At 45.1% G+C, this 13,397-nt stretch overlaps 1 protein-coding gene across 1 annotated transcript; it reads left to right on the forward strand.

Moving 5' to 3' along the window:
* Window positions 1-4,287: 4,287 nt before the first annotated feature.
* On the forward strand, window positions 4,288-12,251 carry LOC139474380 (organic cation transporter protein-like). The gene is made up of 11 exons (XM_071257366.1): window positions 4,288-4,348; window positions 4,649-4,795; window positions 7,292-7,517; window positions 7,893-7,996; window positions 8,346-8,500; window positions 8,995-9,163; window positions 9,713-9,931; window positions 10,176-10,402; window positions 10,604-10,785; window positions 11,092-11,243; window positions 12,152-12,251. The coding sequence occupies exons 2-11, from the start codon at window positions 4,650-4,652 to the stop codon at window positions 12,249-12,251; spliced, it is 1,680 nt and encodes a 559-aa protein (XP_071113467.1). The 5' UTR covers window positions 4,288-4,348; window position 4,649.
* Window positions 12,252-13,397: the final 1,146 nt, after the last annotated feature.

The raw sequence follows: 13,397 nt of genomic DNA on the forward strand, positions 1-13,397 counted from the left end.
ATGTGGAACTCTATGGTAGACTGTATGCCATGTATACTTAATACTGAACTCTATGGTAGACTGTATGCCATGTATACTTAATGTTGAACTCTATGGTAGACTGTATGGCATGTATACTTAATGTGGAACTCTATGGTAGACTGTATGGCATGTATACTTAATGTTGAACTCTACGGTAGTCTGTATGCCATGTATACTTAATGTGGAACTCTACAGTAGTCTGTATGGCATGTATACTTAATGTGGAACTCTATGGTAGACTGTATGGTATGTATACTTAATGTGGAACTCTATGGTAGACTGTATGGCATGTATACTTAATGTGGAACTCTATGGTAGACTGTATGACATGTATACTTAATGTGGAACTCTATGGTAGACTGTATGGCATGTATACTTAATGTGGAACTCTACGGTAGTCTGTATGGCATGTATACTTAATGTGGAACTCTACGGTAGACTGTATGCCATGTATACTTAATACTGAACTCTATGGTAGACTGTATGGCATGTATACTTAATACTGAACTCTATGGTAGACTGTATGGCATGTATACTTAATGTGGAACTCTACGGTAGACTGTATGCCATGTATACTTAATACTGAACTCTATGGTAGACTGTATGGCATGTATACTTAATGTGGAACTCTACGGTAGTCTGTATGCCATGTATACTTAATGTGGAACTCTATGGTAGTCTGTATGCCATGTATACTTAATGTGGAACTCTATGGTAGTCTGTATGCCAAGTATACTGTATGTGGAACTCTATGATAGACTGTATGGCATGTATACTTAATGTGGAACTCTACGGTAGACTGTATGCCATGTATACTTAATACTGAACTCTATGGTAGACTGTATGGCATGTATACTTAATGTGGACCTCTACGGTAGTCTGTATGCCATGTATAAAAAATGTGGAACTCTACGGTAGCCAGTAGATGAGGTTGGGTCGGGACTGTAGCCTTTACTGTATGTATGGGAGATGTGTTACATTTAATGTAGGTAAAGGTTAGGCTCTGGAATATTCATGTATGTAAACATATTCCTGTTTACCACTCAATCCAACCGATCTCTGTTTGTCATCACATGAATTATACATCGCCAGCACATGCCTAGGTAAAGAACCCTGTGTCAGCTGATTTCTTATTCAGACTCTAGTATACAATACAAATGTGATCCAGTTTTCTGAAACAACCTTCCCTTCGACATAATATGAGGAAATATAATGTTTTTTGGAATACAGGATAATACCAAATTCTTGAGTTCTTTGTCCATGGTATTTGAATTAGCCTGCCTTTTGATGGGTTATGCTACAGTTTATGAGATAGGATATACATATAGGGCAACAGGTCGGCGTCTGTACCGTTATGTATAGCAGTACACTCTACAAATATACTAAAAGCAAGTACCTTTATGTATGTATAGCAGTAAAATGTACACTCTTCAAATCTACTGAAAGCAAGTAACGCCTTGTTTATTAGTTCACAGGCTCCACAATAAACTCAATACATATTGACTGATAACAAGTTGTGACGGTGTTCCTTCTGAGCTCACTTGACACTCACGCCTCAGTAGTCGTACAGCGTGTAAATGTCACTTTGCAGTGACAATATATAAAAACGCGACATTCAGGCGCAAACAGCGACACATTAGTTAAGTGGATTGTGGTTGACGCGTGGATGTACATGTATTTACCGCAAGGTCATGGTACTTTAATGTAGTCCATCCTTGACAGGCTACAGCTCTCTTGTCCGTTCGCCGACCACCAAAGCGATAGGGGTACCTGGCACAAACATACCACAAACTCCCCGTCGTCCGTTCTCTGTTCTGGTCGGTCCAGCTAAAATATGTCATCCGATTTTCCCTAAACCACTGACACCTTGCATGGACCATCCTACCAATAGCATCCACCAACGTTGTTCGAAACGTTTCGTTCCTAGGTCAAGTTTCGTTTCCACGGCAACCACATGGAACAAATCTTAAATTCAATATGGCGGCCAGACGGGGAGATTAAGCACCATGATGGGCCACATATGCCGGTGCTTCCTGCCAAATTTGGAGCATTTGGAGCTACATTTGCATGACTTTGAATCTGATCCGAATCTACCGTTTACAATAAAGATGTTGAGTCTATAGCAACATATACCGGTACCTCCTGCCAAGTGTGGGCCAACAGCTTCGGAAATATATGGTGTGTTATGCCGTTTTTACGAAAGAATCCGACCCGACAGTCTACACTTCAATATAACTGCCAAACGACCTGAATTTCAACAAGCAACCAAGAACATGAACGTTTTGAATGTTGTTTGTTTGTTTGTGTGTTGTTAAACGCCGCACTCAGCAATATTCCAGCTATATGACGGCGGTCTGTAAATAATCGAGTCTGGACCTGAAACTCCTGTGATTGATATCATGAACATCGATCTACGTAATTGGGATGCGATGACATGCCACAACCAAGTCAGCGAGTCTGACCACCCGATCCCGTTAGTCGCCTCTTACGACAAGCACAGTCGTCTCTTTTGCGGCAAGCATGGGTTGCTGAAGACCTATTCTACCCCGGATCTTCACGGGTGTTTGACATGTAAAGTTGTTGCTTCATGCCAACGTTGAGTGTATTTCAATGTTTTCTATGCAGACCTTTTTAAAACAAGATGCATGGATATGCAATCTGGACTGTTAGAAGGTGTTTCAACTGTGTGCACAGAGCAGAAGGTTGCAGAACACCTATACCGTAAGGACGGTGTCTGTAGTTTTTTGAAAATCTTGAATCCAGTACGACTGCCGTGTTGTTTGATAAATAACCAAGAACAGAAGTTGTTCAACAGCCTAAATCAGCGTACGAAACATCACCTCAAGTAAGTACCCCAATCACTGGATTGTCTGGTCCAGACTCGATTATTTACAGACCGCGGTCATATACATGTAGCTGGAATATTGCTGAGTGCGGCGTTAAACAACAAACCCCCAAAAAACCCAAAATATACCTCAAAACCTTCCAGGCAAAAGAATGATATGGCAATCACACAGAAACGTTAATAACCGAGAACATGGCCCAAGTGTCAGATTCAATATGGCGGCTATCCACAAGTTTAACTATAGTTTTAAGGTAAAGTAGATGACGTCAATGTTTGGAAAACTAGAATTCGTTTCAGCGCATAATTCACAGATTTGGGGAGACAATTCAAGTATCCAAAACAAGACTTAAATACATGACCAAAATCTTAAATCCAATATGGCTGCCAAAACGCAAATATATGCTGGTATCGCATGCCAAATATGGAAGCAATTGGTCGATTAGTTTCGGAGATAATTGTTGTTTTAAGATGTTTTCATGAATTAATTTTGACTTATCCTTCCAGGTCGATATTGGCCTGCATTCAGACAAACAAAATTAAATATCTGGGTACAGGTACTTGAGTAACAGATAAAGAACTTCAACAAGATGTTTTAGAGTAAAACATTCGCAACAGTATACCAAAACAATGCTTAATTCCTATGTGTAACAACATCTTACAAAGAATAGTGCAAAGTTTAGATTGTTTTAGTTACGGCTGAGATTTAAACAGTTTTTCACTTAACGGATAATCTCTCCCTCCTTTACCCGTTAGTTTGGAGCATGCCTACTGACTAACTGTCAAAATGGCAAATACATGAGAGTGAGTAAGTTGAAATTAACATCTAATCGCCATTATTTTAGCCATATAGCGACCAAACAAATGAGAATCTTCAGAGGAATATAATCATAATTAAGTGAAAACAAAATGTCAAGATGCAGTGCAATCCAAGCTGCCCGGTAACTGTGTCACATATCCAGGTCTCTGACGTTTACCACTTCGGTGAAACCCACGAGCACGGGTATGGTGCTGACAAACCTAGAAACATAATCGGGGCGAACCGGGATTCGAACCCACAATCATAGGTTTCTGGCGTGCCAAAAAGACTCAACTCTGAACAGCGAATCGCGGCGCCATAGGCGACTGGGCCACCCGTGCCCCTCTACCCCAATTCTGGCTTGGAGGTTTGATCATTACGGGAAAGTCTGCAAACACATCTGGACATCTTTGTGATCTGGAGGCGACCTCAAGTCAAACCAAAACCAGAACAGTTTGTTGACAGAACTCTTGAGTCATATGTTTGCTGCGCCATTAAACGCCGTGAGGAGAGACGAGGCGGTCCATCAGCTTGTCTTAACTGAATAACAATTCATGTCACAGCCAACGTGAACGTCCGGGACATGGAAACTTGCCATAACACGGGGATATGTCGGCCTGGGACAGTCGTGGAGTGACAGCGTACGAAACAGCATTAGGTGCGCTCTAACACATCTCCCCATACAGGTACAGTCCAATCATTTATTTATTTAAACATTATAATAATAAGTGCATTTGTTAGGCTCTGTAAGGCTGAGTTCAAAGCGCACTTAATGTTAAGATGTCACGACAGTATCATGCCCAGTGGAGGTAAAAGAAATAATTACTATTTGACAGGCTTCCTGCATGGCTTGTTGACGAGATATTGACGAATACAATCTCTTGACCCCTCATCACGTGGCATTTTATGTTAGTTTCCCAACATTCGTCAAGTGTTTCTTGTCCTGCGACTGTCTCCTGTCATAACACACACTTTTCATCTCTCAGCATGAAGACATTCGATGAGATCCTGCAACACGTGGGGGAGTTTGGAACTTATCAGAAGAGGATATTCTTCTTTCTGTGTCTCCCCTCGGTGGTTACATCGTTCCTCACGTTCAGCTCCATCTTCACAATGTACATTCCCCCTCACAGGTAATACCCCTCCACCCTCACAGGTAATAGCCCTCCCCTCTCACAGGTAATACCCCTCCCCCCTCACAGGTAATACCCCTCCCCCCTCACAGGTAATACCCCTCCCCCCTCACAGGTAATACCCCTCCCCTCACAGGTAATACCCCTCTCCCCACACAGGTAATACCCCTCTTCCCTCACAGGTAATACCCCTCCCCCCTCACAGGTAATACCCCTCCCCCCTCACAGGTAATACCCCTCCCCTCACAGGTAATACCCCTCCCCCCTCACAGGTAATACCCCTCCCCACACAGGTAATACCCCTCCCCCCTCACAGGTAATACCCCTCCCCTCACAGGTAATACCCCTCTCCCCACACAGGTAATACCCCTCTTCCCTCACAGGTAATACCCCTCCCCCCTCACAGGTAATACCCCTCCCCCCTCACAGGTAATACCCCTCCCCTCACAGGTAATACCCCTCCCCCCTCACAGGTAATACCCCTCCCCACACAGGTAATACCCCTCCCCCCTCACAGGTAATACCCCTCCCCCCTCACAGGTAATACCCCTCCCCACACAGGTAATACCCCTCTTCCCTCACAGGTAATACCCCTCCCCCCTCACAGGTAATACCCCTCCCCCCTCACAGGTAATACCCCCCCCCCCCCCCCCTCACAGTTTATACTTCTCCCCTCACAGGTAATACCCTCCCCCTCACAGGTAATACCCCTCTCCCCTCACTGGTAATACCCCTCCCCCCTCACAGGTAATACCCCTCTCCCCTCACAGGTAATCCCCCCCCCCACAGGTAAAACCCCTCTCCCCTCACAGGTAATACCCCTCACCCCTCACAGGTAATACCCCTCACCCTTCACAGGTAATACCCCTCACCCCTCACTGGTAATACCCCTCTCCCCTCACAGGTAATACCCCTCCCCCCTCACAGGTAATACCCCTCCCCCTTCACAGGTAATACCATTACACCCCCTCCCCCATCACAGGTAATACCCCTCCCTTCACAGGTAATACCCCTCTCCCCTCACAGGTAATACCCTTACACCCCCTCCCCCATCACAGGTAATACCCTTACACCCCCTCCCCCCTCGCAAGTAATACCCCTCCCCCCTCACAGGTAATACCCCTCCCCTCACAGATAATACCCTTACACCCCCTCCCCCATCACAGGTAATACCCTTACACCCCCTCCCCCCTCGCAAGTAATACCCCTCCCCCCTCACAGGTAATACCCCTCTCCCCTCACAGGTAATACCCTTACACCCCCTCCCCCATCATAGGTAATACCCCTCTCCCTTCACAGGTAATACCCTTACACCCCCTCCCCCATCACAGTTAATATCCCTCTCCCGTCATATGTAATACCCTTACACCCCTCCCCCCTCACAGGTAATACCCCTCCCCCTCACAGTTTATACCTCTCCCCTCACAGGTAATACCCTCCCCCTCACAGGTAATACCCCTCTCCCCTCACTGGTAATACCCCTCCCCCCTCACAGGTAATACCCCTCTCCCCTCACAGGTAACCCCCCCCTCACAGGTAAAACCCCTCCCCCCTCACAGGTAATACCCCTCACCCCTCACAGGTAATACCCCTCACCCTTCACAGGTAATACCCCTCCCCCCTCATGGGTAATACCCCTCTCCCCTCACAGGTAATACCCCTCCCCCTTCACAGGTAATACCATTACACCCCCTCCCCCATCACAGGTAATACCCCTCCCTTCACAGGTAATACCCCTCTCCCCTCACAGGTAATACCCTTACACCCCCTCCCCCATCACAGGTAATACCATTACACCCCCTCCCCCATCACAGGTAATACCCCTCCCTTCACAGGTAATACCCCTCTCCCCTCACAGGTAATACCCTTACACCCCCTCCCCCATCACAGGTAATACCCTTACACCCCCTCACCCCTCACAGGTAATACCCCTCTCCCCTCACAGGTAATACCCCTCTCCCCTCACAGATAATACCCTTACACCCCCTCCCCCATCACAGGTAATACCCTTACACCCCCTCCCCCCTCGCAAGTAATACCCCTCCCCCCTCACAGGTAATACCCCTCTCCCCTCACAGGTAATACCCTTACACCCCCTCCCCCATCATAGGTAATACCCCTCTCCCTTCACAGGTAATACCCTTACACCCCCTCCCCCATCACAGTTAATATCCCTCTCCCGTCATATGTAATACCCTTACACCCCTCCCCCATCATAGGTAATACCCCTCTCCCCTCACAGGTAATACCCTTACACCCCCTCCCCCATCACAGTTAATATCCCTCTCTGGTAATCACTGTAAATCACAATTCTGCCCCTACAACTAACATACATTTAACACAGTTCGCCCCGTTAAGTTGTCCTTTCTCTCCAGGACACACGCACTAAGTAACTCTGAAACAAACATCCCCACGTCCATGAACTCCAGGTGCCAACATTGTCGTCAATCATTTTCCTCATGTTTTTTTAAATTCCTCTCTGTTTCCCAACGATAGATGTGCAGTCCCCGGCCTCAGTAAAGACACCTACGCCATACAGGGAGACAACCATCGTCGTCTGGTCAACTTGACCATTCCCATTAAAGATGGCGCATACTCCAAATGTGATGTCTACACGGATGACGTCACAGACCTTGCTAAAAGGGCAGACAACTCGAGTCAGTCCCAGTGCAGCGAATGGGTGTACGACAAATCAATGTTTACATCCACTATAACAGAAGATGTGAGTTATATTTTTCTTATAACTTGTCAATAGGTTTATTCTTTTCCAAACGATACGTCATAAACTGCTAGTTATTGCATTGACTTTTCAATACAAATACCATATGTACTGAGGCTTTAAGACTTGAAAGTGTTTTGGATCCAAATCGTTAAGAGAATTGTGTGTGCTAACCATGGATGTACCTGGTGTGTGAAAATAATGTAATGTGGTCCATCGCCTCAAAACATTTCTTGTTATGAACGTATTTCTTATCATACATGACAATGAAGTATTCTCAACAATACACTTGTGAATTTAAAGAATCCGTGTTAGCAATGGGCGTCCTGAGGCGTATTGCGAACTTCATCATCCCTGGCCCCGTGTTCCTCTTCACAGCTCTCCCTGGTGTGTGACAACGTGGTGATGCGGTCCCACTCCAACATGGCGGTGATGGCGGGGATGCTGGTTGGCTCGTTCGGGCAGAGTATCATCAGTGATATGTGAGAGCACCCCTGTGTTAAGAGAGACTCTGCAATTGGCTCCTCTTTTGTCTGTCCAGCATGGCCTGTCTTTATCTCTTGGTATGTGTGTCTCTTTCTGTACGTGTCGCTCTGTCCTACTGTCCGTGTGTCTGTCCCTCTGTGTCTGACAGTCTCTGTGCCATTCGCTGTGACTCTGTTATAACCTGCCCAGGAAAAGACTACAATTGGTTCAAATAATATCATTTTAATCTTTTCTGGGTTACTGAAGCATGCTACCTATTGTGGAAAGCTAAATTAGAACTTATATGTACTTCCGGTCAACTTTTTCTGCCCATTGGTATAACTGGATTCGTTTTTGCCATTCAAGGTTTGGGCGGAAGAAGGCGTGCATGATCTTCCTGTTTATGTTGATTTGTGTCGGCTTCCTGAACTACGTCATCCGTGACTTCGCTTCCCTCATCATCATCCGTTTCCTTACTGGCTGCGGGACAACATCGGTGGGCATTGCGTGCTACGTTATGGGTACGTCATGGTTACTTCATGGGTACGTCCAGGGCACGTCGTTTGTACGTCACTGAACGACCTCAAAACATAAATCTACATCTGGAACACAAAGATCATATAACATCCAACAATAATTGTTTGGCTGCCGTTATTGTGCGTATAATGTTGCAATGTAAGCTTTTCTTGAAATCTTACCAAAACTATTTTTTTTTAAAATGGTTAATTCCTAGATCTGTGGATAGTTACGTAATTGTGCTTGGCCACGTGCAGTTATCTCATTTGAGGGAGATTATCAAGATCATGTCTTCTAAAATGCAAGTACATTTCCTATCCAATCCTTCGTCAGAACAAAAATATTTTATTTTAAAGCTTTGCTGAAACGTGACGTTAGGGTTTCGGGTTAGGTTTTCAAATTTCACCTTTTCTACAATGTTGGCCACTTGAAGACACTGTAGGAGTGTGGAGGACATACCATTGTACCTTGTGTAGTTGCTGTGATGGGGATTTTTCAGCAATGGAACTGGTAGCTCCCGCAAAACGTGTCTACACTGGAATGGGAGGCTTGTTTCTGTGGATGCTGGGGATGCTTCTGATGTCTGGTGTGGCCTATTTCCTCCGAGACTGGCACAATTACGTCCTCGCTCTGGCAGGTCCTTCAGTCTTCTTCCTCTCCTACTGGTGGTAAGCATCAAAGATATTATTCACATAATAAATAAATGTGACAGAACCCTTTCCATATTCATAAGAAATCTCTGCCAAAAGCAGAGTCGATTGTACGATTCCGACTATGTCATGAGCATGTGTTTATTAATCACTATTAAATGGGAATGACACCAGGTGTTCACGAAAAGGGGGGGCGATCGGGTAGCCTAGTGGTTCAAGCGTTCGCTCGTCACGCCGATGACCCGGGTTCGAATCCCGACATGGGTACAATGTATGAAGCCCATTTCTGGTGTCCCCAGCCGTGATATTGCTGGAATATTGCTTAAAGCGGCGTAAAACCAAACTCACTCACTCACTCACTCACGAAAAGGGGAGCGTATCCTGCTCCATTGGTGGCACTCTTCATAAACACATGCAAAGAGAAATCAGTTGTTACCTGAAAAAACATGAGAACATATTTGTACAAGTCAAAATAAGGAATTGCCTCGGACAATATTCTTGTCACTGATGCGTCAAATTTGGAAATCTATGACATTCACTTTATGACACTCCCACTGACTGTTAAAGGATTGTGCCAGAGTCTCCGAGGTGGCTGATGTCCAAAGGCAGGTTTGAAGAAGCAGAAGTCATCATCCGGAAGTTTGCAAAGGTCAACAAGACTACGCTTCCAGAAGACATGTTTGATGGTAAATGTGTGGAGGAGACTGATACGCCCAAGGGCAAACTGTCTGAGCTGCTGACGAACAGAACCCTGGCGATTCGCTGTCTGATCATCAACTTCCACTGGTATGTGACCAGAGCCCTGTTCCACAAAGAGATCTTAGCACTAAGATGATCATAACTCCCATACTTTAACATAGGTTTTCGATAATCGTAGCACTGAGAGCCCTCTGTGGAACAAGACCGAGGTTCTTTTCTTCTTCAACGTCACTTTCCTCGGGTCTTGACCTTACCTAAATTCAACACCCCCGGAACCGAAAAGAACTGACCTTCGAGTAGAATATTTGTAATGTGTATTTGTGTTACACAGGGCCGTCTGCAGTTTGATCTACTATGGGTTAACATTGAACGTCACCAACCTCAGCGGCAATGTCATTATCAACTTCGTGCTCTCTGGGCTGGTGGAGGCGGTGGGGTATGTGCTGACACTGTTCCTGCTCAACAGACTGGGCCGGAAGTGGCTCCATTGCAGCTTCTTGCTGGGCGGGGGTCTCGCCTGTCTCGCCACCATCTTCCCAGTCCTCTATGCTGCAGAGGGTACGTGCCTATTACCACCCATTCACCTGCAGTTTGTGACCAGTCAATGTTGTAGTGAAATGTTGAAGAACTACAGTTTCCTACCTTGTTGCATTATTGGATCTATGCAGGCTGTATGAGGTTTACACACACAACTTGAGATGAATTGAGGAGTAAATACTTCTTCTATTGTGACTATTATTGATCTTTTGTATTGCCCAGACAGCAAGTGGACCCTGGTCGTGTTGTCCCTCGGAGGCAAGATGGGGGCGGCAGGGGCGTTTTCAACGCTTTACATCTTCACTGTCGAACTTTACCCAACCCCCGTCCGCAACACTGCTGTTGGTGTCGGGAGCATGTGCTCTAGAATAGGGGGGATCATTTCCCCCTACATAGCAGATCTGGTAGGTTCAGAAGATTCTCAGTGTAAGTGGCACATTTTGTAAAACCATTGTCAGAAAATACAACTCTCGTGGCCTGAAAAAGGCACACATGAAGCATATTCTGTACTCTCTGCCTTGCCAGAGGTTTTAGTTTACATACAGATCGATTCATGTGTCCTTGCATCTGTTTTTATAGTGTTACTGTTGGCTCTAGTACTGCATCCAATAATGGGGTCTATAGACGATTAGCTTAGCAGATTGTGCCATGTAACCTCTCTAACCAGTGTCTTGTTTGGACCTGTATTTGGTAATTTCTTCCCTTTCTAGAGCATGCTGGTGAAGGGCGAGTTTGGAGAAGCTCTTCCCCTCATGGTGTTCGGTGGTGCGGCGGTATCGGCGGGAGTGTTGACCTTCTTCCTCCCGGAGACCCTCAACCAAGACCTGCCGGAGACCATCGAGGACGCCAAGAACCTTGGCAGGTAATAATACTCGGAGTATATCATGGTGCTTGGACAGAGTGGATGGCATCAAGATGCGTGGCAGGAAACAGTAGTACATCACGGTGCTTGGACACCGTGTAGGACACAAACAGCTTTGGCAGGTATAGTATACCATAGTAGTATACCATGGTCTTTGGAAACCGTAGATGATGCCAAGACTCTTGAAAGGTAACAGTCGTATACCATGGTCTTTGGAAACCGTGGGGCGGTCGGGTAGCCTAGTGGTTTAAGCGTTCGCTCGTCACGCCGAAGACCCGGGTTCGATTCCCGACATGGGTACAATGTGTGAAGCCCATTTCTGGTGTCCCCCGCCGTGATATTGCTGGAATATTGCTTAAAGCGGCGTAAAACCATACTCTCTCTCTCTCTCTCTCTCTTTGGAAACCGTAGATGATGCCAAGTGTTGGAAGGTAACAGTCGTATACCATGGTCTTTGGAAACCGTAGACGATGCCAAGACTCGTGGAAGGTAACAGTACTGGTGGTACGCCATAGTTAAAAGGGGGCACGGGTGACCCAGTCGTCTAAGGCGCCGCGATTCAATGTGCAGAGTTGCGTCCCTTGGGCACGCCAGAAACCTATGATCGTGGATTCGAATCCTGGTTCGCCCCAATTATGTTTCTAGGTTTGTCAGCACCATACCCGTGCTCGTGGGTTTCACCGAAGTGGTAAACGTCTGAGACCTGCATCACTTCGGGCTTTCCTCCCACATCAAGCTGACACGCCGTGACATAAATGGAATACTGTTAAAAGCGGCGTTAAACCCAACTCACTCACTCATAGTTAAAAGGCCCAGCAATACAAATATTGTATGTCCTTGAGTTGATATATGAGTTGGCATATGTATATAGCAACATTTTATATCAGATATATCTGTCTTATTTTCAGATCCGGGTCGAAGTGTGCGTCCAATGGGTACAACATGAGGAGGTCTCTAGATGGCCAGGACAATGATGTGTTTACTCTGTCTATGACGAGCAAGGACTGAAATCAATATAAAGTGACTGTGAAAGCACCCCACATCAATTTTGTGTGTGTATTGATTAAATGCGTATTTTAATAATCACTCGTCTGCTCTTTTATCTATATTAGTTAATTTGCATGTTTTTTTTTGCTTTCTAATTGTAATAGATAGTGACAAATATCAGTCTATAATCACATGCTAAAAGCATATTCTGACTGCTTCATTAGCATGTATTTATGAATCACTATATAATAATTATGATACATGGTATCTGCACCCACCTGTAGCACATCAAAACACATGCAGAGGCAAGGCAATTGTTTACTTGTCAATCCCTCTTGTCATTCATTCTTTTGGAGAGTTTGTTGTAACTGAATCTTAATGCATATGAAACAGATGAGGAGGTTTCACTAGTCGCCTTTATTTCTAAGTCAGATGGGTAAATCAGTGGAATGGAATTGGCGATTTGACCCTTCAACAATATCAGATGATCAATATACCCGAAACTTGAGGTAAACATCTTGGCCAAATTTCTATGTTTAGATTTTGCCAGACAGAATCACATCAGCAAGGAGGGGAGAACATTTGGCAGCAACGGGTATTGCCTCCTTCTTACCTCAATGCCCTATCCCCAAATCTACAATTATGTTATCTGTGAGGAAGTCCAGCATTTCACCTATTGTTTGGTCAGTAAAATTCATGTGATATTTGCTTTCATTTTTGATGAATTGTTTTGAACCTTTGATGACCTTTGACGTAGCTACATCTATGGTCACCACGATCACATTATGACGTATTTCCTTAAGTTTGTCTTGTGGGTTAGTGGTGAACAAAGTCGAAAAATCAAATTTGTTTACACATACTACTAAGTTTGCTAAGGATCACAACTTTAAAAGGTAATGCGGCAAATTGTGTGCATCTGTTGAAATAGCCAGAGACAATATTGTGTGAAGACATGCTAAAGTGAGGACGTAGTTGTGCCAGTCTCGGATAAAGTAGACCACACCTGTCATATGAACAAACACAAAAAAAACCAGGACTAAATTTCCAGGTGTTTGGACGGAGCTACCAGTTCAATTCCTGAAACATACACAACTTACTTTAATCATTGAGCAGACAGATGTAACAAGAAGAGAGAGTCATTGGATATACACGAGAGGCCTCTAAATA

This window comes from Haliotis cracherodii, unplaced genomic scaffold (assembly GCF_022045235.1).
Source record: "Haliotis cracherodii isolate W230 unplaced genomic scaffold, xgHalCrac1.p SCAF_3, whole genome shotgun sequence".
NCBI classification, from domain to species: domain Eukaryota; kingdom Metazoa; phylum Mollusca; class Gastropoda; order Lepetellida; family Haliotidae; genus Haliotis; species Haliotis cracherodii.

What these genes read in the sequence shown, in the direction of transcription:
- LOC139474380 (XM_071257366.1), top strand. Translation starts at nt 4,650, where the DNA reads ATGAAGACATTCGATGAGATCCTGCAACACGTGGGGGAGTTTGGAACT. An exon ending in CAGAGTATCATCAGTGATAT is followed by an intron (nt 7,997 to 8,345) that starts GTGAGAGCACCC and finishes TTGCCATTCAAG; the next exon opens with GTTTGGGCGGAAGAAGGCGT. An exon ending in AGTCCTCTATGCTGCAGAGG is followed by an intron (nt 10,403 to 10,603) that starts GTACGTGCCTAT and finishes TGTATTGCCCAG; the next exon opens with ACAGCAAGTGGACCCTGGTC.